The 27,777-nt window shown below is 45.4% G+C and overlaps 1 protein-coding gene across 2 annotated transcripts in view; it reads right to left on the bottom strand.

The window, feature by feature from the left end:
* Nucleotides 1–134: 134 nt before the first annotated feature.
* The window catches only part of LOC137438702 (high affinity 3',5'-cyclic-AMP phosphodiesterase 7A), a 154,138-nt gene continuing 126,495 nt past the window's right edge, over nt 135–27,777 (bottom strand). The window contains exons 13-14 of one of the 2 annotated variants that reach the window (XR_013621165.1): nt 1,051–2,618; nt 135–778 (exon numbers count right to left, since the gene is read on the bottom strand). Coding sequence is in view for 1 of the 2 variants with exons in the window: in XM_078767169.1 (XP_078623295.1) it covers nt 2,410–2,618 (209 nt within the window). In the remaining variant the exon portion in view is untranslated. Of the gene's footprint in view, nt 2,619–27,777 lie in introns of both variants that reach the window. The other variant, XM_078767169.1, reaches the window with a different exon arrangement.

Below are 27,777 nucleotides of genomic sequence, written 5' to 3'. Positions count from 1 at the left end.
TGCAGCGCCATCCGAGCTGCGGCGTCGGGACGATACATTCATTGTACGGTCACATCACGCACTTACGGGCACGCCCATGGGCCCATGGGCACGCCCATGCATGCATGGGCGAAGACATTTTTTTTTTTTTTTTTGGCAAGGAACGGGCACCCACGTACGGGCACGTCCTAGTATATTTAATGTGAAAAGTTGCGTGGCTCTGGTTATTTATTTGTTTAATCAGAAAAATTGGGCCTGGCTCTGGTTATTTTTTAATCTGAAAAGTGGGCGTCGCTCCAGTTAATTTTTTGTTTTAATCTGAAAATGGGTGTGGCTCTGGTTATTTATTTATTTAATCTGAAAAGTTTGTGTGCCTCCGGTTCTTTATTTTTTACAAGTCGGAAAAGTGGCCATGCCTCCGGTTCTTTATTTTTAAATTCGAAAAGTCGGCGTGGCTCTGGTTATATATTTAATGTGAAAAGTTGCGTGGCTCTGGTTATTTATTTGTTTAATCAGAAAAATTGGGCCTGGCTCTGGTTATTTTTTAATCTGAAAAGTGGGCGTCGCTCCAGTTAATTTTTTGTTTTAATCTGAAAATGGGTGTGGCTCTGGTTATTTATTTATTTAATCTGAAAAGTTTGTGTGCCTCCGGTTCTTTATTTTTTACAAGTCGGAAAAGTGGCCATGCCTCCGGTTCTTTATTTTTAAATTCGAAAAGTCGGCGTGGCTCTGGTTATATATTTAATGTGAAAAGTTGCGTGGCTCTGGTTATTTATTTGTTTAATCAGAAAAATTGGGCCTGGCTCTGGTTATTTTTTAATCTGAAAAGTGGGCGTCGCTCCAGTTAATTTTTTGTTTTAATCTGAAAATGGGTGTGGCTCTGGTTATTTATTTATTTAATCTGAAAAGTTTGTGTGCCTCCGGTTCTTTATTTTTTACAAGTCGGAAAAGTGGCCATGCCTCCGGTTCTTTATTTTTAAATTCGAAAAGTCGGCGTGGCTCTGGTTATATATTTAATGTGAAAAGTTGCGTGGCTCTGGTTATTTATTTGTTTAATCAGAAAAATTGGGCCTGGCTCTGGTTATTTTTTAATCTGAAAAGTGGGTGTCGCTCCAGTTAATTTTTTTTTATTATCTGAAAATGGGTGTGGCTCTGGTTATTTAATTATTTAATCTGAAAAGTTTGTGTGCCTCCGGTTCTTTATTTTTAAATCCGAAAAGTCGGCGTGGCTCTGGTTATTTATTTAATGTGAAAAAAGTTGCATGGCTCTGATTATTTATTTTCTTAATATGAAAAATGGACATTATTTTAAAATGGTGCAGACAAGGTGCACCTTCTGTGACTGCCGTCACGTTCTAAGCGAAGGACCGACTGGCCACATCCAATGATGAGTAAAAAGCTGGCTCTAAACTGCTGGTTTCTTTAAAAATATATATCTATATTTTATACATCATTAACGGTCGAGTAAAACGTATTTGTAAATTACATTTTTGACGCTTGTTTAAGAGGAAAAATTTGCTTGTTTCCCCTTTCAGATAACATGTTGCAAAAATATCTTGTTAACGTTGCGTTTCCCAACCAAATTTCACATCCATCTTGTTTCACAACGTGGGCACTGGGTGGATAACAATCTGCAGCACTTTTATTTTCCCTGTCGAGGTAGCATTCGCACCTGTTGAAGCGCCGACGCCTGTGCGCACTCACACACCTGCACCAGCTCTGCCGGTCGAGGCACCCGATGCGCACTCTCTCATCTGCCCAACGCCTTCCAGAGATCTCGTCTGCTGTGATAATACGTGATTCGTAAAAGTACATGTTTGTATTTTCAGGGAATGCTTTATCAAAGCTAATCCGAGTCCGGGCATTGCTCTTCAGGTCCTGTAAGAGGCAGATCATAGAGCTGGGTTATGATACCCGATCAATCTACCTCTATATATTACTCACAGGTGTTCGTTATTATTTTTGTTTCGATGATAAACTGGGTGGGAGTCTAAATCACGTGTATGTACATTTGTGTTAAAGCTTGTGTGTGTTTCCTGGTGTTGTGCTTTGGTATTAGTATAGCATTTGAATTGCCTCAACAGATCTTATCCAAACTTTGTTTTCTGCTGTCTTGTTTGCTTTGTTCCTGTCTGTGTACAGTTCATGTTGGTTATGGCACAGTAATTGGGGATGGGGAGTGTCTTCATCATAGAGTTGAAGTCTGTTGGACCTTCTTTTCACTTAATCCCCCTCTTTCGTTTAAAGTATCATGTTCACATTTTGTCTAAACAGTTCCTCTTCCTCTTGAATCAGATAAATCAAAACTGCACATTTTTGCTCTTATTTTTGCTCTTATTTTGGCGCTTTGCTCTTCAAAAGCACAACTTCCCTTTTGACTGCTTCAATTAAACTATCATAGTTATTGCTATTTAAAATCGTTTTTTGGTTTTACCACCTGACCAAAAATGTGTTGTGCCAGGAGCGAGGTGTGATGCTGTCTTGTTGGCAACCATTGCCTCCACCGCTCCAGCTGTGCTGCAGTTGCTGCCAGCGATGCCGGTTGCGAACAAGGTTGCTCAGGAGAGAGCGTGACAAATGGGTGTCCATAAACTGTGCCCAGGCCTCGAATAATGGCATGGCTAAATGGGTCATGAACCCTGCAAAGAGCAGAATGTCACTTGAGAAAGATAAAAATTATTATAATGTGCATACACTAATGTTGTGCCTGATATGTTTTGTGTCACTCTCGTTGGTGCTCTGTTGGTGCTCCGATGGTTGGCAACGAGTGCCCGGGAAGCATTGACGGAAAGAGAGTGGCAATCATATGTGTGGGAAAAATGCATGCTCAGCCAGGGTCGCCCAGATAGCTCAGATGGCATAGCACTGGTACGGTTTTCCAGAGGACCTGGGTTCGATTCCTGGTCTGGGCATATAATTTTCCCACATATATCAATTATATGTATGTATATATATATATATATATATATATATATATATATATATATAATCGGGAGATTAAATAAGACGCGGACGCGTAGCTTCAGGACGGTCGATCTTTAATTCTCGACAAGCTTTCGACCAACAAAGGTCTTCTTCTTAGTCCACAGAAACAACAGGCATGTATATCAGACAAGTATGTAGTGTGATATGTGTAGAAGAGGCATACAAAAAGAAGAGCCACGCTAAGACTCACTCACCGTCCCCAAGTTCAGCGGAAGTGAAGCGCAGCTTACAGTTACCGTTCACGTTACAGTTTGTGCACGTGCATATACATATATATATATATATACATACATACATAAACACACAAGCCTATATTCATATACCATTTATATTTATATAAGTATGAATACACTACCTACATTTGTAAATGGCATATAAAGGTAGAATGAATGAATGAGTGAATGAATGGGTTATGGTTAATGATTTGATTGGGTTGATGTTGAAACATTCTTTAATCATCAAAATTTATGCCATGAGGGATTTTTGTCCGAAGTTTATGTATCCAAAAGGACTCACGTTTCAGAATCGTGGTGTGTGATCGATTTGTAATTGATTCAATGGCAGAGATTTGAATGTCATTTATAGAGTGATCCGGTTGATTAAAGTGTATCGTGTGAGGTAGAGATTTGCCCTGACTGGGGTGGAAGTTATTGATTTCTGACCAGGTGTTATTAAATCGTGTGTAGAGTGTATTCTCAGTTTTTCCAACATATTGTTTGGTGCACTTTTGGCAAGTGATTAAGTGTATGACCCATGTAGATTTGCAGTTCAGATAGGAGGTGATGGGGAATTTTTGTCCAGTGCTAGAACTACAAAATTTGTTTCCTTCTAGTAAATGCTTGTGAATAATACATTTGTTTGCTGTGCATTTATAGAAGCCAGGGATCCTAGTTTCTTTGTTGTGGGGCTGTGGGTGCTGTGCTTTTACCAAAAGGTCCCTGAGTGTCCGACCACGTCGAAATGATGTTACTGGAGGTTGAGGAAATGTGGTGCCGAGTGTTTCTGATGAAGATCAGTGTTTCAGATTAAGATCAGATTTGTGTTTCTGATCACAGTGAGTGAGCTTTAGCGTGGCTCTTCTTTTTGTATGCATCTTCTACACATATCACACATATTGTACACATATCACTATACATACTTGTCTGATATACATGCCTGTTTTTTCTGTAGACTAAGAAGAAGATCTTTTTTGGTCGAAAGCTTGTCGAGAATTAAAGATCGACCGTCCTGAAGCTACGTCCACGTCTTATTTAATCTCCCGATTATTTATTTAATACAAATGAGACGCCCTGCTTGTACTGTGGAGTTTCCACTATTTTTCACAGTTATATATATAATATTATATATATATATATATATATATATATATATATATATATATATATATATATATTGTCACACAACCGCCTTTGATTAATATCAGGCGGTCACGGATGCCGATCGCGATGGCCTTAGCCCCTGAGGCGGAAACTCAATGGCGGATTCCAAAACCAAAAGCTACCCCAAGTGCACGGGATGGAGGGAAGCAGCGAGAGCCCAGCAGCCTTATCTATTAAATCAATCACCCGGAAAACTGCGTTCAAGTATGTACAGCAAATAATATAAGGGTTTATTAAATGAAAAGCAAGGACAGGAAAAGCACGCGCCGATAATAAAATAAGGTAGCTAAATTGGGATCCCACACACAACAGATATCAAATACAAACGAGGGAATCTGAATTAAGGAAAAGAACACGTCATGAGCTGGTGAACGCGCAACTCGGTCTTATCTGGTCTTTGTCGTTGGCTTTGGCCACCGTCCAACACGCGGCTCCTTTCGTCCCGTGGCACGCCTCGCTCCAAGTTCCAAAGCACCGAGCACCATACACCAAGCACCGATCACCACGAGGTCGACCCTCGTACACGGTCGACAAGCAACTCGGATCTCACTGGGACGGCCAACTCAGGCCGTGAATCTTCCAGGAATCTGCCAGGAATCTCACTGGAATCTGCGAGCCAACGCAACCAGGGATCTCACGAAACTGCCAGGGCCAGGAATCTCACTAGTGCGCAACTGCTCAACTCGTGCGTAACTCACTCGGGATCTCTGAACGACTCTCTCCCCAAAATGGCGTTCGGCCCTCGTTAATATCCGCCGGCCGGCGACGTCGGCCTTGGCGCACTGCCAGCCAATCAGAGCCTCGTAACTTCCCGCCCTCTGTCGACCCGCTTCGCGCCTCCTGCATCCATTCGCGCCAAACGAGCACAGCACTCCTGGGCGTGGTACTCAAGGTGGATAGGCCTATCCGGAGGTGTAGGTGGCGGCGGCCATTATCGGCGGTGTCCTGGCCTGGTCTCTTCCCAAGTCATGTCAGGGGAGGGCGTTACTTAGTGTTGTACTAAAGGTCCTAACTAATGTCTAAGTGGTGTGCAGTGCCAAAAGGGACAAAGGTTTGGCTAACCAGGGGAGGACACACAGGGGCGCTACTCCTTAATCCCTACACTACTTATCACTCAAACCTCCTGGTAGATTCACAAGTATACATCTTAACCGACAAAACGCCGACACATGAAGAACTTATTACAAGGTAGTTTTCCTTACCGCGACACACGAAGCATGTTACCTACTCAGATCTAACTGCTCTACATATTGCTCGACCACATCGACATAACAATATCTATATCTCATATATCTCACAGTTATATATTTAGGCGCTTTTTTGCAAACTCCAAGCGGGCTTTTATGTGTCTTTCACAGAGGAGAGGCTTCCATCTGGCCACTCTGCCATAAAGCCCAGATCGGTGGAGTGTTGCAGTGATGGTTGTCCTTCTGGAAGTTTCTCCCATCTCCACGCAGGATCTCTGGAGCTCAGCCAGAGTGACCATCGGGTTCTTGGTCACCTCTCTTACCAAGGCCCTTCTCCCCCGATTGCTCAGTTTGGCCGGGCGGCCAGCTCTAGGAAGAGTCCTGGTTGTTCCAAACTTCTTCCATTTAAGAATTATGGAGGCCACTGTGCTCTTGGGAACCTTCAATGCAGCAGAATTTTTTTTGTGAGCTTCCCCAGAGCTGTGCCTCGAAACAATCCTGTCTCTGAGCTCTGCAGGCAGTTCCTTCGACCTCATGGCTTGGGTTTTGCTCTGATATGCATTGTCATCTGTGAGACCTTATATAGACAGGTGTGTGCCTTTCCAAATCATGTCCAATCAATTGAATTTACCACAGGTGGACTCCAATCAAGGTGTCGAAACATCTCAAAGATGATCAAGAGAAATTGGAGGCACCTGAGCTAAATTTCAAGTGTCATAGCAAAGGGTGAATGAATGAATGAATGAATGATCGTTTTAAGGCCATTTTTCCCAGCGAGAACGGGGGTTAGCCATTCTGAATACCTATGTAAATGTGATATTTCAGTTTTTTTTTAAAATAAATTTGCAAAACTTTCTAAAATCCTGTTTTCTCTTTGTCATTATGGGGTATTGAATGTAGATTGAGGAGGGAAAAAATGAATTTAAACGATTTCAGCATAAGGCTGCAACATAACAAAATGTGAAAAAAGTGAAGGGGTCTGAATACTTTCTGAATACATATATATATATATATATATATATATATATATATATATATATATATATATATATATATATATATATATATATATATATATATATATATATATATATATACAGACTTGGCATTTAATATGGATATTTTTTTTTGTGGGGGTGAACTTACTTTTCAAGATGACTTAGAACCAAAAGTTCATTGGAATTATGTTGAAATTATTCTAGATTTTGTTTATGTGACCTTTAAAAGAAACAAAAACCACATTTGACATTTCGAAGCAAATAAATTGATCCTTGAAAGTGATGTAAACTGATATCGAACTCAATTCACGGACAGTACTGTGCTAACAACTGGGATTACGGACAGTAAAAGTACAGTTCAGTACTTCGTGTAACCCCCACGAGCATTCAGGAGAGCACGTACACGTCGAGGCATGCTGTTCACAAGATTTGCCAAGGTTTGGACAGGAATCGCTTGCCATGCAGTGACAATAGCCTGCTGCAATTCACGCACAGAGGTAAGCTGCTGGTCCAAGTTGTCAATTTGATGCGTTAATTCTGCCCACAAGTTCTCTATCGGATTCATATCCGGGGCCATGGCAGGCCACTCCATATGCTCTACACCACGGTCAGCAAGAAAGTGTTGGATCATGCGAGCACGATGAGGCCGTGCATTGTCATCTTGGAAGACAAAGTTTCCTCGAAAGGCTGCACGAGCAAATGGAAGCAATGTTTCTTCCAGAATGACCCTGTACTTGAACTGGTTCAGGTTTCCATTCAGAACAACCAGGTCAGTTTTGCCCCCTGCATGAAAAGCAGCCCAAACGGTCACCCCACCACCTCCAGCCTGGACTCTTGGCACTATGCAATCTTCGTTGTGGGCTTCATGCACTTGTCTGCGCACTCGGACGCGGCCATCTTGACGATAGACCAGAAATCTAGACTCGTCACTGAAGGTCACGTGATTCCAGTGTCCTGGCTGCCATTGACGGTGCTCTCTGGCCCACTGCAATCGGCGCTGGCTGTGTTGTCTGGTCAAGCGTGGCTTTCTCAGGGGACGCCTGGCACGATAGCCTGCTTCAACCAGTCGTTGGTTGACTAGCCTTCTGGATACAGGCACATTTGTCAGTTGCTGCCACTCAGCCGTAAGCCGATTAGCTGACTTGGTACGGCCATTGCAGACTAACCGGTGCAGCTGGCGATCATCTCTCCTTGTGGTTCTGCGTGGACGTCCTGGCCTCGGTATTGGAGTAGGGACACCCCTCTGAGCCTTTCGTTTCAGGATCTTTGACACCTGACCTTGAGTGATGCCATACTGCCGAGCAATAGCACGCTGTTTCATGCCAGAATTTCGTAAAGCCACCACTCCATGACAAACAGCATTGTCAAGTTGACGGACCATCTCCAGAGGAAGCGGCAATAACTTTTGTAGACGTGCAGCAGTTGTTTTCCACTAATACATAACGCAACAACCCTTATATACCCGATTGTGAAGCCAATCGTCAAATGTACCTGTCCTTACATTTTGTCACACCACCTGTGATATAATCCTGTTATTGACTTCTTGCTGCGAAAGACAATCAGTGACATGGTTCTTTCAACAAAGACATCACCGAAGGGTAAAATAAACTCACCAGATTGATATACTGAGTTCAGAAAGTAAACCCAAGTCAAGAAAAAAAAAAATTCCCTTTTAAATGCCAAGTCTGTATATATATATATATATATATATATATATATATATATATATATATATATATATATATATATATATATATATATATATCTTTGATCTAGGCATGGTGATATTTATATATATATATATATATATATATATATATATATATATATATATATATATATATATATATATATATATACAGTATATATATATATATATATATATATATATATGTATATATATATACGTATATATATATATATACTGTATATATATACTAGTATAAAACCCGTCAACAATGACGGGTTGGAAAAGTTTCTGAAGGTACAGCCACGTGAGCATGCCAAAGTTTTAAGTCTGGGTCTCGTGTCAGGGATGCTAAAATCATCTTTATTTGTTAGACATCCTGCAGACATAAATGAACATTCGTTTCACTCTGTGCGCATTGCACATCACGTGCAGGAAATTTCACCACCCTGTGCCTTGTATTTATTGTGATGTAAAAAATACCGCTTCTGTACACCGACCTTGAGGCTCAGTTTGCAAGCCACCGTCTACAATTCCAATGTAAGAGGCATAATTGCTCTTCTTTTGGGTCTTCGGGGTCCTTTGTGTCCTTGGAGTCTTTTGTGTCCTCTGGGTCATTTGGGTCCTTGGGGCCTTCAGCATCTTTTGTGTCTTTTGGGTCTTCTGGTTTATCAGTGTCTTTTAGGTCATTTGAGTCTTTTGGGTCCTCTAGGTCTTTTGAGTCATTGAAGTAGTTTGGGTCCTCAATCTGTATATTTGGGGGTATTTAAGGGTCTTAAGGGTATTTTGTGTCTTTGGGGTAATTTGGGGTCCACTGGGTCAGGGTCTTTAAGGGACTCTGGTGTTTTTGGTCTTTTGGATTGTTTGGGTCTTTGGGGTCTTTCAGGTCTTTAAGGGTCTATAGCGTATTTTGGGTCTTCGGGGTCTTTTTGGTCTTCTGGGACTTTTCGATCTTTTTGGTCTTTGGGGTTTTTGGGTCTTCTTGGTCTTTAAGGGTCTTTTGGATATTTTGGGTATTGGGGTCTTTTGGGGTCTTTTGGGGTCTATTCGGTCTTCTGGGTCTTTTCGATCCTTTCAGTAACCGGGATCTTTTGGGTCTTCGGGCTCTTTTTGGACTTCTGGGTATTTTTGGTCTTCAGGGTATTCAAAGGTCTTTGGAGTATTTTGGGTCTTCATGGTCGTTTGGGTCTTTAACAGTCTTCAGAGTATTTTGGGTCTTCAGGGTCTTTTGCATCTTCAGGGTATTTTGGATGTTTGGGGTCTTTATGGGTCTTTGGGGAATTTTGGGTCTTCAGAATCTTTTGGGTTTTTGTGGTCTTTTGGATCTTTAAGGGTCTTGGTGTCTTTGGGGTATTTTGGGTTTTCAGGTAATTGTCGGTCCTTTAAGTCCTCTGGGTCCTTGGGGTCTTCAGGGTATTTGGGGTATATTGGGTCTTCAGGGTATTTAAGGGTCTTTAGGGTATTTTGGGATATTTTGGTTCTTTGGGGTCCATTTGGTCTTCAGGGTCTTTTCAGTATTTTGGGTCTTTAACAGTCTTCAGGGTATTTTGGGTCTTTAACAGTCTTCAGGGTATTTTGGGTCTTTGGGGTATTTTGGATCTTCAGAGTCCTTGGGGGTCTTTGGAGTCCTTGGGGTATTTTGGGTCCTCTGTCATTTGAGTCCTTGGGGTTGTTTGGGTCTTTTGGATCCTCGGGGTATTTTGGATCTTTGGGGTCCATTGGATCTTCAGAGTCCTTGGGGTCTTCATGGTCTTTTGTGTCTTAGTCTACAGGGTATTTTAGGTGTTTGGGGTCCATTGGGTCTTCTGGGTCCTTGGGGTATTTTAGGTCCTCAGAGTATTTTGGATCTTTTAACCGGTTGATACACAGTCGTGTTCAAAGATTGTCCCTTAAACCCCCCCCCCCCCCCCCCCACTCAAATCCCTCCTAAAGCACGACTCAAAGCCTTTAAAACCTAGCCTTATGAAGACACACACACACACACACACACACACACACACACACACACACACACACTGTGTTTTATGTGGTAGATATCAGTCATTATGCGACTCCATACCATCAGTGATGAACCGCCATTAAGGTGTCCCATACAGCTACTGCTGCACCTTAATGGGAGCGATAAGCACCGCCTGCCACATGGTAACATTATCTCTGGTATCCACTGATGGTATGGAATCGCCTAATTACCGATATATAACTGAAAGGTTTTCAGTCACAAGTGTATGGAAGACTCACTTCGTTGCCCTGATGAAGCCCCAATAAGGGCGAAACCAGGTCGGTAACTGTGAGTTTTGCATATAATAGTGACAGTATCTGAACTAACATCCAAAAAATGACGCACTGCGAGATAACTCCTCCGGAGCTTGGCAGGCAGGGCGGACACACGTAGCGGTGACATCACGGTGTTCACTCATTAGGTTGGAGCACTAAATTATCGATACTAATATACAGTCACGTGAAAAAGTAAGTACACCCCATGTAAAGTTTTGACCTTTTCAACATATTTCAACATACAGCTATTTGATCTTCATTTCAACAATATTGATAGATAAAGGTGATATAATATAACAAAAATCATGAAACATTTACATTTTGTAGTTCAATGTATAATTTAAATAAACATGAATGCAAATTTCGCATGTGGAAAAAGTAAGTACACCCTTGGCTCTAATAGGTGGTATTGCCCCCTTTGGCAGAAACAACCTCAAGTAGGCGTTTCTTATAACTGTCTACCAGTCTCTGACATCGACTGGGAGAAATTTTTGCCCACTCTTCCATGCAGAATTCTTTCAGCTGTGCGATATTTGAGGGGTTTCTTGCATGCACAGCTCGTTTCAAATCCCCCCACAACATCCCGATGGGATTTCGATCCGGGCTTTGACTTGGCCATTCCAGAACCCTCCATTTCTTTCTTTTCAGCCATTCCTTGGTGGATTTACTGGTATGTTTAGGGTCATTGTCATGTTGCAAGGTCCACCTTCGGTTGAGCTTCAACTTCCAAAAGATGGCCTCACATTATCCTCAAGCACCCTCTGGTACAATGAAGAATTGATAGTGGATTCTATGATGGTGAGCTGCCCAGGACCTGATGCAGCAAAGCTGCCCCAAACCATAATATTTCCACCACCATGCTTTACAGTTGGTATCAGATTCTTGTGGTCAAATGCTGTCTTTGGTTTTCGCCAAACATGTCTTCTGGTACTGTGGCCAAATAACTCTACCTTTGACTCATCTGTCCAGAGCGCATTGTTCCAGAAGTGCTGGTCTTTGTGAGGTGTTCATTGGCAAACTTTAGTCTTGCCCTGATGTTCTTTCTGGACAGCAAAGGTTTCCTCCTGGCACACCTCTCATGTAGATCAAATTTGTGCAGCCTATTTCTAATGGTAGACTCGTGCACTTTGACATCAACCGTGGCAAGAGCTACCTGTAGGTCCCGTGATGACATTCTGGGGTTCTTAGAGACTTCTTTTAGCATCTTGTGGTCTGCTCACGGGCTGAACTTGCTGGGGCGGCCTGGCCTGAACTTGCTGGGGCAGCCTGGCCTGAACAAGTTGGCAGTTGTTTGTAATCTTCTCCACTTGTAGATGATCTTCCGGACAGTCGAATGATTGATTTCAAATTGTTTGGAGATCTTTTTAAAATCCCTTCCCAGACTCGTAGGCATCTATAATCTTCTTTCTGAAGACATCAGAGAGCTCTTTTGATCTAGGCATGGTGATAGAGCACACTTCGACAACAAAGAGCAAACCAAACTAAAGGTCTGAGGTTTAAATAAGACAGGTTCCTCCAAGATCCTCTCTCACAATGTTCTAATCATTTGCACCTGAGCTGGTACACCTGATTCTAATTTTAGGTATTTGAAGTGGTGATAAATGTAGGGGTGTACTTACTTTTTCCACATGCGAAATTTGCATTTATGTTTATTTAAATTATGCAATGGACTACAAAATGTAAATGTTTCATGATATTTGTTATATTATATCACCTTTATATATCAATATTGTTGAAATGAAGATCAAATAGCTGTATGTTGAAATATGTTGAAACAGTCAAAACTTTACATGGGGTGTACTTACTTTTTCACGTGACTGTAGCTGGGTTCCCCCTGAATCCGCACATTTGTTTGTATATTAAATAACATTGTTTGATATCCAAAATATACATTCGGTAAAAACTCATGTGAAATTCCGATCATTTATATCTTAACTACATGGGATGGGACAATACAATTTATCATACAATGGCAACTGGGTCCACTGAGTCATTGTAACACAAAACATGTGTCAGGGGAAATAATGTGATCCAATATGAAAATGTCTTTGGTGGAAAGAACATTAAAAAAAGATGTAAAGAGTGCTTTGTGGCTGTGTGGTGTTCACACAACAACCCAAAGCTGCACCGTGTGATCTCAACCCAAGCTCGCCCCAAAATACATCTCACCTGCAATCAATTAATTTTGTAAAATCAAAGCCGCAGACATGTTACACCCACCTTGTGTCCGGTACACAAGCACGTTATGCAGGAGAAATAATTCACATATTTATCTTACATAAACACAATTGACTTTTTATACAAAAAAATGATTATTCTGCAATATTAACCACAGATACCCCACAATATTAACATCAGATATATCACAATATTAACCAAAAATACACCGCAATATTAACTACAGATATATCACAATATTAACCACAGATATTCCTCAAGCCGTGTCAAGCCTCAGCGAGCGCTTTAAAAGAACATAACAGATATGATTCCGAAAGGTAAAACGTCAATAAATAGGATCAAAAGGGATGGCGGTTTTAGACATACACATGGCGGTGATCCAAACTCGAGTAGTGGGCGAATGTACATTTCATAGATGGTTACCAAATAAACAACACTAGCTCCACATTTCTTAAGGATGCTTGGTATGCACAACTGACGAGCAGCACGAGACACCATGAGTTGATCATGGCTATTCCACTTTATATCTGCTTGTATAGCTATCCCAAGAAGTATCAACGAGCTAACCTTCTCCAGACAGGTATTATCAACATTCAACTGGACTCCCAGAAGGGGATTCTTCAAAAAGTGTATCTACATAACTGCATTTTTCTTGCTTGGGTCTCATATCATTGATCCGACACCATTCACTTTATGCATCGACATGACCTTGCATTGAGCTTTTCTGGGACTTGGGAATCAATTCCAACAATCTCAAGACATCCACATATTTCCATAGATACTGTGTTGGTAATTGCTGCATGGTTGACAATTAACTCTGTCCTACACTCCTCTGGAATCTAATGTCACATTTCATTGCAGGAGGACCTTGCCATTCGCGGAGGTAACACTCCTGAAAATCCCTGTGAACCGCACATCCGCGATGCTCAAACTTAAGGGATAATGGGGGAAATAGGGTTAGGGACTTCAACTTTTAAATTTGTCACCACTATTTGCCAAACTGTACCCTTAATTAACATGTTTTGTGCTATTTACTTTCATGAATAAAAGGGTTATTAAAGAACATAAAATTAAGTATTGTTACAATTTTGAGAAGTCCCAAAGAGATCCGCGCATAGTTAAAGTCAGTTATTTCATAGTTATACTGTTTAGTTTAACTGTCTAAAGTCGTGTTGATAGGTCTGCGTTGCGATTGTGTCGTTAGAAATCCCATATGTGTCATTTTTCATTTCTACAAGCCATTTTCTGAATCTCACACCGAACACTTTTTCCTTACAGACTCCCCCAAAACCGCTTCCAACAGGTTTCATGAACACCTTTTTTCTTTTCTTTTTTTGTATACAAGATCGGGGCTCGTGTAAGAGCTAACATCACCTGAGACCATATATCATGCCAAAACCAAATGCGGCTCCTCTCATGGACGTGGAGGGAGGAAGGGCTCAAGCGAAGGGCGGTTCTATAAAAAGGCACAGTGGAGATCCTCTTACAGAGTGAGGATGAGAGAATGAGAGGTTCAGAGACTCGCAGACTCGAAAATTTGAAGCTTGAGGATGTTTCCGGACTCTTAGGTTGCTTTCCTCTTCTTCTTCCTTGCACGCCCTTGAGAGTCCTTTGCGTTCTTCTCTCTGTCCTTCCTTTAGCTTTGCCAGCTCATTCTTGTTTCTTTATTTTGGGTTTAGGAACGCTTTTCGTTATTATCTTTGAAGCGACTAGATTCCAATGATTCTGAACGCTTTGGTTTCAACAGCGTGAAGACGAGCTAGGTGTGAGGCAGGAGCACCAGCCCAGAGGGGAGAGCAGTATTCCATTGAGCTGTGTATGAAAGCCTTGTATGTGGTGAGGAGCTCCGGTGTGCCAAGGAAGGACTTCACACGACGGAGGATGCCCAGTCGGCGACTGGCTTTGGAGGCCAGCTTGGAAATGTGGTTTTCCCAAGAAAGATCATGGCAGATAGTGAGACCCAAAAGCTTGAGCGACAGTTGAAATATGTTGTTGAAATATGTTGAAAAAGTCAAAACTTTACATGGGGTGTACTTACTTTTTCACGTGACTGTATATATATATATATATATATATATATATATATATATATATATATATATATATATATATATATATATATATATACATATATATATAAATATATATGTATATATATATATATATACACTTGTGGGGTCACCCGTGGGAATCCCACGGGCATGGACGTGTGTGACATTTCGACATATTGAGCTAGATGCTGCACCTGCACATTCAGTTTCACAAAATGGTTACTGGCAATTTATCAGATGCACAAATGATGTCATCTCCACAATGTATTTACTTCTGATAACATGTGAATGCATGTGCGTGCACAGCCACACACACATACACACATATACACACACACACACACACACATGTACACCCATACACACATATATATACATACATATATATATACATACATATACATACATATATATATATACATACATACATACATACATACACATACATACATACATACATACACGCACATACACACGTACACCCACACACATATATACACACACACACACACACCTCTCCAACCCCTCGCTCCTCTCCAACCCCCACTCCTCACCAACTCCTCGCCCCTCTCCAACCCCTCGCGCCTCTCCAACCCCCGCTCCTCTCCAACCCCTCGCACCTCTCCAACCCCTCGCTCCTTACCAACTCCTCGCTCCTCTCCAACCCCTCGCGCCTCTCCAACCCCCGCTCCTCTCCAACTCCTCGCGCCTCTCCAACCCCTAGCTCCTCTCCAACCCCTCGCTCGTCTCCAACCCCCGCTCCTCGCCAACCCCCCGCTCCTCTCCAACCCCTCGTTCCTCTCCAACCCCTCGTTCCTCTCCAACCCCTCGCTCCTCTCCAACCCCTCGCTGGAATGAATGCCAGTTTAAACAGGATTACCTTTACTTCCGTATAATAATGATGAATGAAATAATAACGAAGACATATCTGTCGGCAATTTCCCGTCTGTGGCGATACGTGAACGAAGCAATGCCCCTCTCTCCACATTATTGTGACAATGTATAAATTAAATATTTAATCGTGACGATTGTCATCAAATGGAAAAGTCCGCCACGAATTTTTAATATATCTCGCCATTTTCCCATCTGTTATTTTAGGCGGTGTATGGCTGACCGTGCCGCGATTTAAAAAAAATATATCTCGGCAATTTCCTGTGTGTGTGTGAATGTTCTCAATTATTTCTGACACCGAGTCTAAAACCATCGATAAAAATTAAATCAGATGGTGAAATCGAGATAAAATCGTGAGGGTGACTCAATGAATGGGCTTTATTTTTCAGGCCTTTGAGAAATCATTTCGTTCTATAAACGGAAACTTTCCGTTTGGGGGTGTGATTCGAAAGGGGTTGGGAAAGACTTCAAACTGTTGCGACAATTGAACTTGGTGGAGGAATTCAAACAGTGTGTCCACGAGGACATTAAAGTACATCTGGAGGAAAAGAAGGTACCAGAGTTGTATGAGGCAGCAACCATGGCAGATGATTATGCTTTGACACACAGGATGGGGTTCCACAAACCTAACTTCCCGCCTAGAGTTCGCCAGGGGAGTTATGGTACATCCGGTGCGGAGAACGAAAATTCATGGGGGCGGCCTAGAGATGACTATGAGGACAACTCTGATACCGCCACTTTTAGGGATCAGAAGACTACAGTTCCAAGACAGACTTATCTTCCGGGGGGCTCGAGGCGGACCACGAGTTTTTCCTCCGGGCCTACTTGCGCTTTTTGCAAGAAACCTGGACACTTGATGTCCCAATGTTATGCTCTGGAAAGGAAAAATCAAGAGCGGAGTCAGACTAGTACAACTCCGAATGCATTGGCAAATGTGAGAAATCGTCCTTTGAGGACAGAGCCTTGTGAGGGTTTCCATGCCAAAGTTACGGCATCACAGAACGACCTTGTTCAAGAGGATTACAAACCATTTATTTCAGAGGGGTTTGTGTCACTGGATGGAGACTTAACGAACCAGAGGCCTGTTAGGATATTGAGGGACACAGGAGCACATCAATCTTTGATGCTTGAGGGCATTTTGCCATTGTCAGAGAAGACGGCAACTGGTGTCAGTGTTCGTTTACAGGGGGTTGGTGGCTATGTTAAAGCCCCACTTCATGTCATCCATTTGCAGTCTGATTTGGTGTCAGGACCGGTCACCGTAGGTTTACAAGCCACTCTTCCTGTAGAGGGAGTATCTTTTGTTATCGGGAATGATTTGGCCGGTGGTCAAGTTTCTGGTAACACGATGTTTGTTGAAAAGCCTAGTATGGAAAATAACACCGCACAGGTAGAGCAGGAGATTCCGGGTATCTTTCCATCCAGTACCGCGACTCGTGCAATGGGTAGGAAGCGCCCTGAAGAGAAGAGGAAGTACCCTGAAACTAAGTGTCAGCACACACAAGTCAGGGATGGAAGCAATGTTGGCAAGCTCTTTGTAGGTGGACTGAACTTCAACACAAGGGAAGATGTCCTGGATTCTGTCTTCGGCAAATATGGACCGCTCTTGGAAGTGCTGCTGATAAAAGACAGGGAGACGCAAAAGTCGAGGATTTTGCTTTGTCACATTTGAAAACACAAAGGACGCCAAAGATGCAGAAAAGGATTTGAATGGCAAGGATTTGGATGGTCGGACCATAACAGTAGAGAAGGCAGGCCATAGGCGTCGAGGGGGCTACAGAGGAGGAAAACGTGGAGGTAGTTTCAGGGGTGGCTATGGCTCCTGGGGTGGGAGTAGTAGTTTTGGTGGTGGCCATAGTCAATATTACAATGGAGGCTCCCAGAGTTACGGCAGCTCCCGAAGGGATGTTTATCAGGGTAGTGGCCGAGAAGGAGACCGCTATTCACATGACTACAGCGACAAGCGGTCCAACCGTGATTATTATGAATGTTAGGAAGAGTTGAAGCACTGAATGCTGCGGAGCAGCCGAGCCAAGATTCCTACACGGATTAACCGTGAATTCCTAAAGGCGTCCATGAAGTGAACTTTCCTACACGGATTAACCGTGAACTCCACGTTCCTAAAGGCGTCCATGTAGTGAACTTTCCTACATGGATTAACCGTGAACTCCACGTTCCTAAAGGCGTCCATGTAGTAAATACTTCCAGGCCTCACCACCCAACCACCATGGAACCTGGCTCTCAGCTCGGCCTCCCGGAAAAAGTGCTATAGATTTGCTTGGCTTTGGATTTTTGATCACAACCCCTTAACCTTCATTCAAAAGAAAATAAAAATAAAAATCAGAGGTTGATGAGATGGAGTTTGGCTTTGCAGGAGTTCAACTGGGAAATTGAGCATGTAAAGGGCAGGGACAATGTCATTGCTGATGCTTTGTCCAGAGTGAATTAACTTTGGAAATCTCTGAATGTTGTTTGAAGTTTTGTTGCTTTATTTTTGGGAAATATTGATTGTCGTTGCTCATGGGAATTGATGATTTGGGTGTGAGTTTACTTTTGTTTGTTGGGAGAGTTTTGCCGACAAAGAAAGTTTTCACGATGTTCAAACTTTCTTTCTTGAGGGGGGGAAGTGTTACGGATTCGCCACTTCCGGTGTTGTGGTTTTCATCCACTTGAAACATTTCTGGTTCCATGTATTATTACCTTCGCAAAAGCGGAAGGTTATGTTTTGATCGCTGTGTATTTATTTGTATGTCTGTGTGTGTGTGTGTATGTTATTCGCATAACTCAAAAAGTATTCAACCGAATTGCATGAAATTTGGTGGGATGATTGGTTATTATACGGGACACATTTGATTAGATTTTGGGAGCAATCGGGTCAAAGGTCAAGGTCAAGGTCACGAAAAGGTCAAAATCGTATTTTTGTTGTTCTGTTCCCTACACTCCCATGCCAAGTACAGAACAGTAGCTGCGGCGAAGGTATGCGCTCTACCGAGTGCCCGTTCTAGTTATTATTATTATTGTTTGAGGGAAATAGCCATTATTATTGTCAAAAGGTAAAAAGGTTAACGTTAAATGAAACAGGAAACCGGATCGGGAACCGGAAGAAGAAGAAGAAGAAGAGGAGAAAGAAAAAGCAAGGAGCGAAAAGTCAGACAAGAAGCTGGTTGCTTTGCATTCTGGATCGAACATTGTCGAGCAAGAGTCACGAGTGAACTTTGAATTTCCTGGATAGGAATTCCTGCGATAGGGGTTATCGCTGTGACTGATCAACCTGGGTGTCAGGCTTGGCATTGGGATTCTGAAGAATCATCGCCGGGTCGTTGCCACTCAAGAACGAGCCGTCGGCCATTTTGATTCGTGCGCTTTGCGCATCAAGCAAGGTATTTGCTTCGTCAGCCATTTCCACCGCTTTCAGACGTATCTGATGTGTGTGTGTGTGTGCACCGTGGCTTTTGGAAGATTAATTTGCGGTTCGCCGACTGAGCCGTGAAAGTTCAGACCTGGAGGGTGCCTTTGGATTTCCCATTCGCCTTGAGTTTGCCTTACGCAGTGGTGCCTTTGGATTTCCCATTCGCCTTGAGTTTGCTTTACGCAGTTTTGGACCACGTGACTCTTTGCGCCGCTTCGGCTGCATACGCCTTTCTGCTGTTTTGGCAGTGTGACCGGGCCCGTCATCTGAACGGGGTTCGGGTTTCGATTCGACATCGCTCTAATGATCACTGGAGGGGATCAACTTTGAGCTATAGAGACATTGGGGAATGTTCTTTTTTCACTCACTTGGAGCACAGTGAGTTATCCTATACTAGCTGATGGTACCATCATAAGATGTGTTGATTGTACTTTTGATTGCTGTTATTGTTGTATCGTTATTCTTGTGTGATTTTTAATACAATATTTGTTTGTTGATAACCATTGGTGTGGTTTCCCTATTGATTTTTGACACAGAATAACATATTTTTCTGCCGTGGCTCCTCTCGGGGCTCGGAGGTACACCGTGACCAGGGGGTCGGGGAGGAGCACATAACAGTAGATGAAGGAATCCCATGGTAAAGGTAGGATTGTATAATTAAAGCATGGACCCTGGACGCGTAGAAGAAATCTCGATGTACTTAAGTCGGGAAACTGTAGCTTAAGATTGTTTATGTGTCTTCAAACGAGGGGTGAAGCAGTGATACCTAGTTAGGGATTAAGGTTAGTTTTCCCCAGTATGTGATTTTCCGCTAACGTTTTACATTCACAAGGCTGGCCATGAAAAGCCCCATTAAACAACATTTATAACCAGCGCTGGTCCTATGAACACTCACGGCAACTAAGCCCCACCCACATGAACACAATAGACAAAAGGCCCCACCCAGTCGAGGCAGAGAATCAGTAAGTGGTCAAGAAAGGCCGTGAGGCCATGCCCCGAGGGACATGATTAGCCGAGAGTTTGTGGGCTGGGAGAACTGGAAGGGACGTTGGGTGATTGGCTCTCAGGAGGAAGAAGAAGAGCCCGCCTCTCTCGGTGGGTTTTGCTCGGGGACGAAGGGCGCCATCTTGTGATTCGTGTGCTGGTTGTGTTGGTCTGGACTGGACTGCATTGGCAGTGCTTCAGCGACTGCTGGGCTTGTGATGGGCTCAAGGCCGTGCTGTTCGCCACAAGGACGATGAGGGGGAATCTCGAAGAAGGCCATCTTGGATGCTTGCTTTGTGCCTGGGCGTTTTCGACGCATGGCGCCGCCGCCATTTTAGGGCGCTCCGGCGCGGGAGGCTTTGAACGTCGACCATCACACCACTTCTCTCTCTGAAAAAGGCCCTTTGGAGACAGCTGAGTGCCAGCCGGCTAAAATAAACATTTTATTCCATTTCCCCCCTGTGTGTTGGTATTTGCTACTGACTGGAGACGTCTCACAGTAGATAATTTTAGTTTACCTCACCTTTCATTTTTATTCCTTGATTTATTTTAATTAAATCATATTTGTTGAATTTTCCTTGTCATGTTTACTTGTTTGTGGTTTCAGCATAAACCTGTGTGTTCCGTTCAGCTAAACGCTTTGCCTCCCTTCATTCCGCACATGACTGGCCTGCACAGAGCCCTGGCCTCAACCCCATCGAACACCTTTGGGATGAATTGGAATGCCGACTGCGAGCCAGGCCTAATCGCCCAACATAAATGCTCGACCTCACTAATGCTCTTGTGGCTGAATGGAAGCAAATCCCCGCAGCAATGCTCCAACATCCAGTGGAAAGCCTTCCCAGAGGAGTGGATGCTGTTATAGCAGCAAAGATGGGACCATCTCCATATTAATGCACATGATTTTGGAATGAGATGTGTAATGTTCGGGTGTCCGCATACTTTTAGTCATGTTGTGTGTGTATATATGAATGAATGAATGATCATTTTAAGGCCATTTTCCCCGCTAGAGCAGGGGTTAGCCTTGCGGGTGCCATGACAATCATGGTTCCCTGTTTGAGGCAATGTTTTTATGGCCGGATGCCCTTCCTGGCGCCAACCATTAGTCGCCTCTTACGATGCGCAGGGGTACTGTGTACCTATTCTAAACGGGGGTAACGGGGTACACACCGTGTGTGTGTGTGTGTGTGTGTGTGTGTGTGTGTGTGTGTGTGTGTGTGTGTGTGTGTGTGTGTGTATGTGTGTGTGTGTATATATATATATATATATATATATATATATATATATATATATATACACACACACACATATATACATATACACAGTCATGTGAAAAAGTAAGTACACCCTGTAGTGAAATTATACCAAGGTGAACCCAGGGGTGCTCGCTACGGAGGGGGCGTCTATAAGACCCGGGACAACCGGGGCGCGCGGACACTCCAGCGGAACTCACTGTGACATAGTCCTGTAGTTTGAATGGTATGTACGCCCCCAAATGCTGCGCTGACGATGCGCTGCGCTAACCATTGTTATATTGAATCAACCATTGCTGCTCATGAAATGCTCTGATTTTAATGCTTGTTGCATGCATGTATTCTTACAGGATGTACTGCAGATCTAAATGATATTAAACCTACCCAGAGGTCAAGTCGTGTCTGAGCTTGATTTTCACGACATTTAATATCATTTAGATCGCCGGAATGGCTGACCACAAGATGATCGTGGTACCGATTCTCGGAGCCGACCCTCAAGCTGAGGGATCAGCATCGGAATTCGCTCACTGGCTCAACACGCTGGAGAATTACTTTGCTGCTCACGAAACAGAGCCCACCGCTGCGATAAAGCTGTCCGTGTTACAGTCGAAGGTCTATCACACTGTTTTCCGGAACATTTCTCGATTTGGGACGTACGCTACGGCTCTAGCCAAGCTGAAGCGCCTCTACGTAAAGACACGGAGCGCTGTGCACGGCCGGCATCAACTCTCTCAGCGGCGACAGCAACCATCTGAATCGATCGATCGCTTCGCGCAGGAGTTGCGCTACCTGTTGGCAGACTGCGTGCAGGACGTCCGGACCCACGAGCAAGTGCAGGACGACTTGCTCCGAGATTCATTCATCTCCGGAATTAGTTCTGGAGTCTTGCGGCTCCGACTCTTGGAGGTCGCGGATCTGACATTTACAGAAGCACTACGGCTGGCACGCGTATACACAGATGCCCGAGAACAATTGACCGCATATGATCACCCACGAGTCGTGGCGGGGACCTCGCAACTCACGCGACCTGAGAGGGCTACCGCCGAGGATACGGAGGGGGACCCGACCACCACTACGGCCGAGTCTCTGGGAGCTCCTGAAGCGGACTCCGCTTCCGGCCTCACTGCTGCCGCCGCTGCCCGGCCACGGCCTGACCGGTATGCAAAATGTTATTTTTGTGGAAATCGGCAGCACCCTCGCTCTGAATGCCCGGCCCGGGAGGCGACATGTCACCTGTGCTCCACCAAGGGCCATTTTGCAAAGGTCTGCAGGAAGCCCGCTCGGGGCACGCATCCACGCGCGACCTTGAATGGGCTCATCGCGGAGCCAACGGATCGAGCGCCGGACGGGGCGCCTCACTCGGCTTTGAAGAGCCGCTCTCCTTCTCGCGGGCCTCTGGCTACCCGCCCGACCTTGGTGAGATACACCGGGCCGCCGAAACAAATGGCGCGAACGCGACCGGTCACAGCGCGACCGACCTTGACTGGCGTTTGAACGCCTACTTCAAACAAGCGACATGCTCCTGCTTTGAAAACTCCTCTCGAAGTGCGGCAAACGCAGCACGTGACGCGAGCGCCATCTGGCGGCGGCTCTTACGAATTACATGCACCCACTTTGGCATATGGATCTGCTGAAGGCAGAGATCTTTCTCACGTGGCTCGAGCGCCATCTGGCGGCTGCTCTTACGACCAACACACACCCACTCTGGCGAATGAAACTGCTGATGAGCCAACTGCCTTCAATGCTCCTGCTGAGGCCCAACCTGCCGACACTGCCCGAAGGATTGCAGCCGGCGTGGGATCCACCCGCGAGGCGCGATCTTCTCGCCCGGCCGGTACTATACCTGCCGGGTCTGCCGGCCTAGCGCAGGCCATCATTCTGGTCACGGTCGCGGGCGTTTTTGCGCAAGCTTTGATTGACACGGGGTCCACGGATAGTTTTATCGATCAGCGACTCGTGCATCAACATGGGTGGCCGGTTCTCGGGACAACCCGCCGGATCTTCATGGCCTCTCAGGGACTTCGGTTGAGCACAAAAGGGGCGTGTCGATTGAAACTTGTGATAAAGGGACGCACGTTCCCGGACGTGTATCTCATGGTATTACCGGCCTTATGCGCTGACGTTCTGTTAGGACTTGATTTCCTTAAGCGGCATGGACGTTTGGAAATAGACTTCGGAGGGCCGGACATGCTCGCTGTGTGCGCCCTCGCTCAAATGGACATGGAGCCACTCTCACTGTTCCCCAACCTGACCACTGATTGTACCCCTGTAGCCGTCAAATCGCGGCGCTACTCTCGCGCGGACGCGCAATTCATTGCGGAAGAAACGGCCCTGCTCTTAAAGGACGGTATCATAGAACACAGTAGGTCACCGTGGCGGGCCCAAGTCTTAGTGGTGCGGAGTGAGGCCCACCGCCGGCGTATGGTAATCGACTATTCGCAGACGATTAATCGTTTTACACAGCTGGATGCCTACCCCTTACCGGGGATGGACGCCCTGGTACGCCAGGTGGCCCTGTATTCCGTTTATAGCACTCTCGATCTGCGTAGTGCGTATCATCAAGTCCCCATCTCTAGGGCTGATCGCGTCTTTACAGCCTTTGAATCGGGTCAGCGGTTGTACCAGTTCACGAGACTTCCCTTTGGGGTAACGAACGGCGTCGCTTGTTTTCAGAGAGCTATGGATGACCTCGTTGCGAAGGAGAATTTGACCGATGTCTTTGTCTATCTGGACAATCTTACGGTTTGTGGGTATGACCAGGAGCATCACGACGCTAATCTGAAACGCTTCCTCGAGGTCGCGCGGAAATATCGCCTAACCATGAATGCGGCGAAGTGTCAATACTCTCTACGCACGGTAGACCTTTTGGGGTACACCGTGACCCATGGCTCCATCTCTCCGGATAAGGAGCGTCTGCGCCCTTTGCTCGATATGGCTCCGCCTAGCGATCGGGCTTCGCTGAAACGCGCTCTAGGGCTGTTCGCCCACTACTCAAAGTGGGTGCAAAATTTCTCCGCGAAGCTCCGCCCCCTCGTGGCCTGCGACACTTTCCCCATGGGCCCGGCCGCCCTGGCGGCCTTCGAGGGCCTTAAAGTCGACATCGCTGGCGCCGCTGTCGCGACGATTGACGAGAGTGCCTCTTTCGTTTTGGAGAGTGATGCCTCGGATCATGCGATAGCGGCGACTCTCTCCCAAGGCGGCCGCCCTGTGGCTTTCTTCTCGCGGACTCTCACCTCCGCCGAGCGGAGGCATTCGTCTGTCGAAAAGGAAGCGTACGCGATCGTCGAATCAATTCGGCGATGGCGGCCGTATCTGCTTGGGCGGAGTTTCCAAATCATCACGGACCAACAGAGTGTTGCGTTTATGTACGACACCTTACATGCTCAGCGCATTAAGAATGAGAAAATCACCCGTTGGCGTATCGAACTCGCCGACTTCTGCTACACCATCAAATACCGCCCGGGGAAGGATAACCTGGTCGCTGACGCCTTATCGAGGCCGGCCACTTGCGCGGGGGTTGTAACTTTGGAGGGGCTGCGCACTTTGCACGGCACTATGTGTCATCCCGGGGTAACGCGCTTCGCGCATTTTGTGCGCGCGGGCAATCTGCCATACTCGATTGAGGACATCCGCCGCATCTGCCGTGATTGCGCGATCTGTGCGGAACTCAAACCGCGTTTTTATAACCCCCCTATGGGGACACTCGTTAGGGCTACTAGACCGTGGGAGCGCTTGGCGATGGACTTCAAAGGGCCGCTGCCAATGTCGAGCAACTCTCGCTATCTGCTCACTATCGTCGAAGAGTATTCCCGATTCCCCTTTGCTTACACGTGCGGGGATATGTCGGCTGCCACGGTTATTCGGTGCCTGCAGAATTTGTTTTCTATGTTCGGGTATCCGGCCTACGTGCATACCGATCGGGGTGCGGTGTTCCTGTCCCAGGAGGTGAGGGGCTACTTGCTCCAGCATAATGTCGCTTCGAGCTACACCACCCCGTACCGGCCCCAAGCGAATGGACAGATCGAACGCTTTAATGGGATTATATGGTGGGCCGTCATGCTAAGCCTTCGGACCCTCGGCCGAGGCCTCGATAAATGGGCGTGGTCACTACCTGCCGCTCTAAACTCGATCCGGGCTCTCCTATGTACTGCCACCAACCAGACTCCTCACGAACGACTGTTCCACCACCCTAGAAGCTCCGGCAGTATCCAATCTTTTCCCAGCTGGCTCGCTGAACCGGGGCCCGCCTATCTCAAACGAGCGGTTCGCGCTAGCAAGTACGACCCCCTTGTTGACAAGGTGCAGGTCCTCCAGGCTAATCCCGAGCATGCTCGCGTGTTAGCGGCGGATGGCCGCGAGTCTACTGTCTCCGTACGCCATCTCGCCCCATGTGGGGACGACGACAGGGATATCGACGAACCCGTCTACGAGTCTATGGACTCTATCGAAGCTTCCCCTATGGAACTAACACTGTTACTCCCGTCGTCCCCCACTCCCGTGCCCGAAGGTGCAGGGGCGCCCCCTCCGACTCCAACCTCCGGCGGCTATTCCGACGCGGGGGACTCCGGGCTTGGGGACGCCGTGCCCGGTAGATTCCGAACACGAACTGGCATGGAGGTTCGCTGCCCCGACCGCTACGGGTGGACCGACTGACGTGGATTGACGTGACCCATTCGTTTATTGCTGATGCTTGCTTGCAACCTGCCGAGCGGCAGTATAGTTCTAACGGCGGGGAGAATGTAGTGAAATTATACCAAGGTGAACCCAGGGGTGCTCGCTACGGAGGGGGCGTCTATGAGACCCGGGACAACCGGGGCGCGCGGACACTCCAGCGGAACTCACTGTGACATAGTCCTGTAGTTTGAATGGTATGTACGCCCCCAAATGCTGCGCTGACGATGCGCTGCGCTAACCATTGTTATATTGAATCAACCATTGCTGCTCATGAAATGCTCTGATTTTAATGCTTGTTGCATGCATGTATTCTTACAGGATGTACTGCAGATCTAAATGATATTAAACCTACCCAGAGGTCAAGTCGTGTCTGAGCTTGATTTTCACGACACACCCCATGTAAAGCTTTGACTTTTTCAACATATTTCAACATATCCCCACTCCTCCCTCCAGGTCTTTAAAACGGCTGTTCACCACCATCTCTTATCTTCCCCCATCCAAAACCTTGATCTTTTCTACCCCCGCTAATTTCACTCCAAATCCACTTTTTTGAGGTGACTTTTGACTTCTTTCCTGGAAGTCCTTGGTGTCCTTGCGTTTTATACCTATCCTGCCTCCCCCCAGGCCCTCTCCCTCCCACACATCTCCCGATGTCCCTGCCCTCAAATGTTGTGTTTGTGTGCTTCCTCCCCTTCTCTCCCCATCTTGTCGACCGCTCCCCTTTTTATATACTTTGTTTGTTTGCTTGTTTGTTTGATTTGTTTGTTTGATAAATGTTAGCCCTTTCACAAGCCTCGACTCTGTATTAAAAAAAAAAAAAAAATTCAACATACAGCTATTTGATCTTCATTTCAACAATATTGATAGATAAAGGTGATATAATATAACAAATATCATGAAACATTTACATTTTGTAGTCCATTGTATAATTTAAATGAACATAAATGCAAATTTTGCATGTGGAAAAAGTAAGTACACCCCGACATTTATCACTACTTCAAATACCAAAAATTTGAATCAGGTGTACCAGCTCAGGTGCAAATGATTAGAACATCGTTAGAGAGGATCTTGGAGGAACCTGTCTTATTTAAACCTCAGACATTTACTTTGGTTTGCTGTTTCTTGTTGAAATGTGCAGCGTCACCATGCCTAGATCAAAAGAGCTATCTGAGGCCTTCAGAAAGAAGGTTATAGATGCCTATGAGTCTGGGAAGGGATTAAAAAAGATCTCCAAACAATTTGAAATCAATCATTCGACTGTCCGGAAGATCATCTACAAGTGGAGAAGATTCCAAACAACTGCCAACTTGTTCAGGCCAGGCCACCCCAGCAAGTTCAGGCCAGGCCGCCCCAGCAAGTTCAGGCCAGGCCGCCCCAGCAAGTTCAGCCAGTGAGCAGACCGCAAGATGCTGAAATAAGTCTCTAAGAACCCCAGAATGTCATCATGGGACCCACAGGTAGCTCTTGCCACTGTTGATGTCAAAGTGCACGAGTCTACCATTAGAAAGAGGCTGCACAAATTTGATCTACATGGGAGGTGTGCCAGGGGGAAACCCTTGCTGTCCAGAAAGAACATCAGGGCAAGACTAAAGTTTGCCAATGAACACTTGGGCAAAGACCAGCACTTCTGGAACAATGTGCTCTGGACAGATGAGTCAAAGGTAGAGCTATTTGGCCACAGTACCAGAAGACATGTTTGGCGAAAACCTAGGACAGCATTTGACCACAAGAACCTGATACCAACTGTAAAGCATGGTGGTGGAAATATTATGGTTTAGGGCAGCTTTGCTGCATCAGGGCCTGGGCAGCTCACCATCATAGAATCCACTATGAATTCTTCATTGTACC

Source organism: Myxine glutinosa, chromosome 13 (genome assembly GCF_964187855.1).
Source record: "Myxine glutinosa chromosome 13, kmMyxGlut1.1, whole genome shotgun sequence".
Taxonomy (NCBI): Eukaryota; Metazoa; Chordata; class Myxini; order Myxiniformes; family Myxinidae; genus Myxine; species Myxine glutinosa.
The sequence above is the reverse complement of the archived record's forward strand: the minus strand, read 5'-3'. Positions and strand labels throughout refer to the sequence as shown.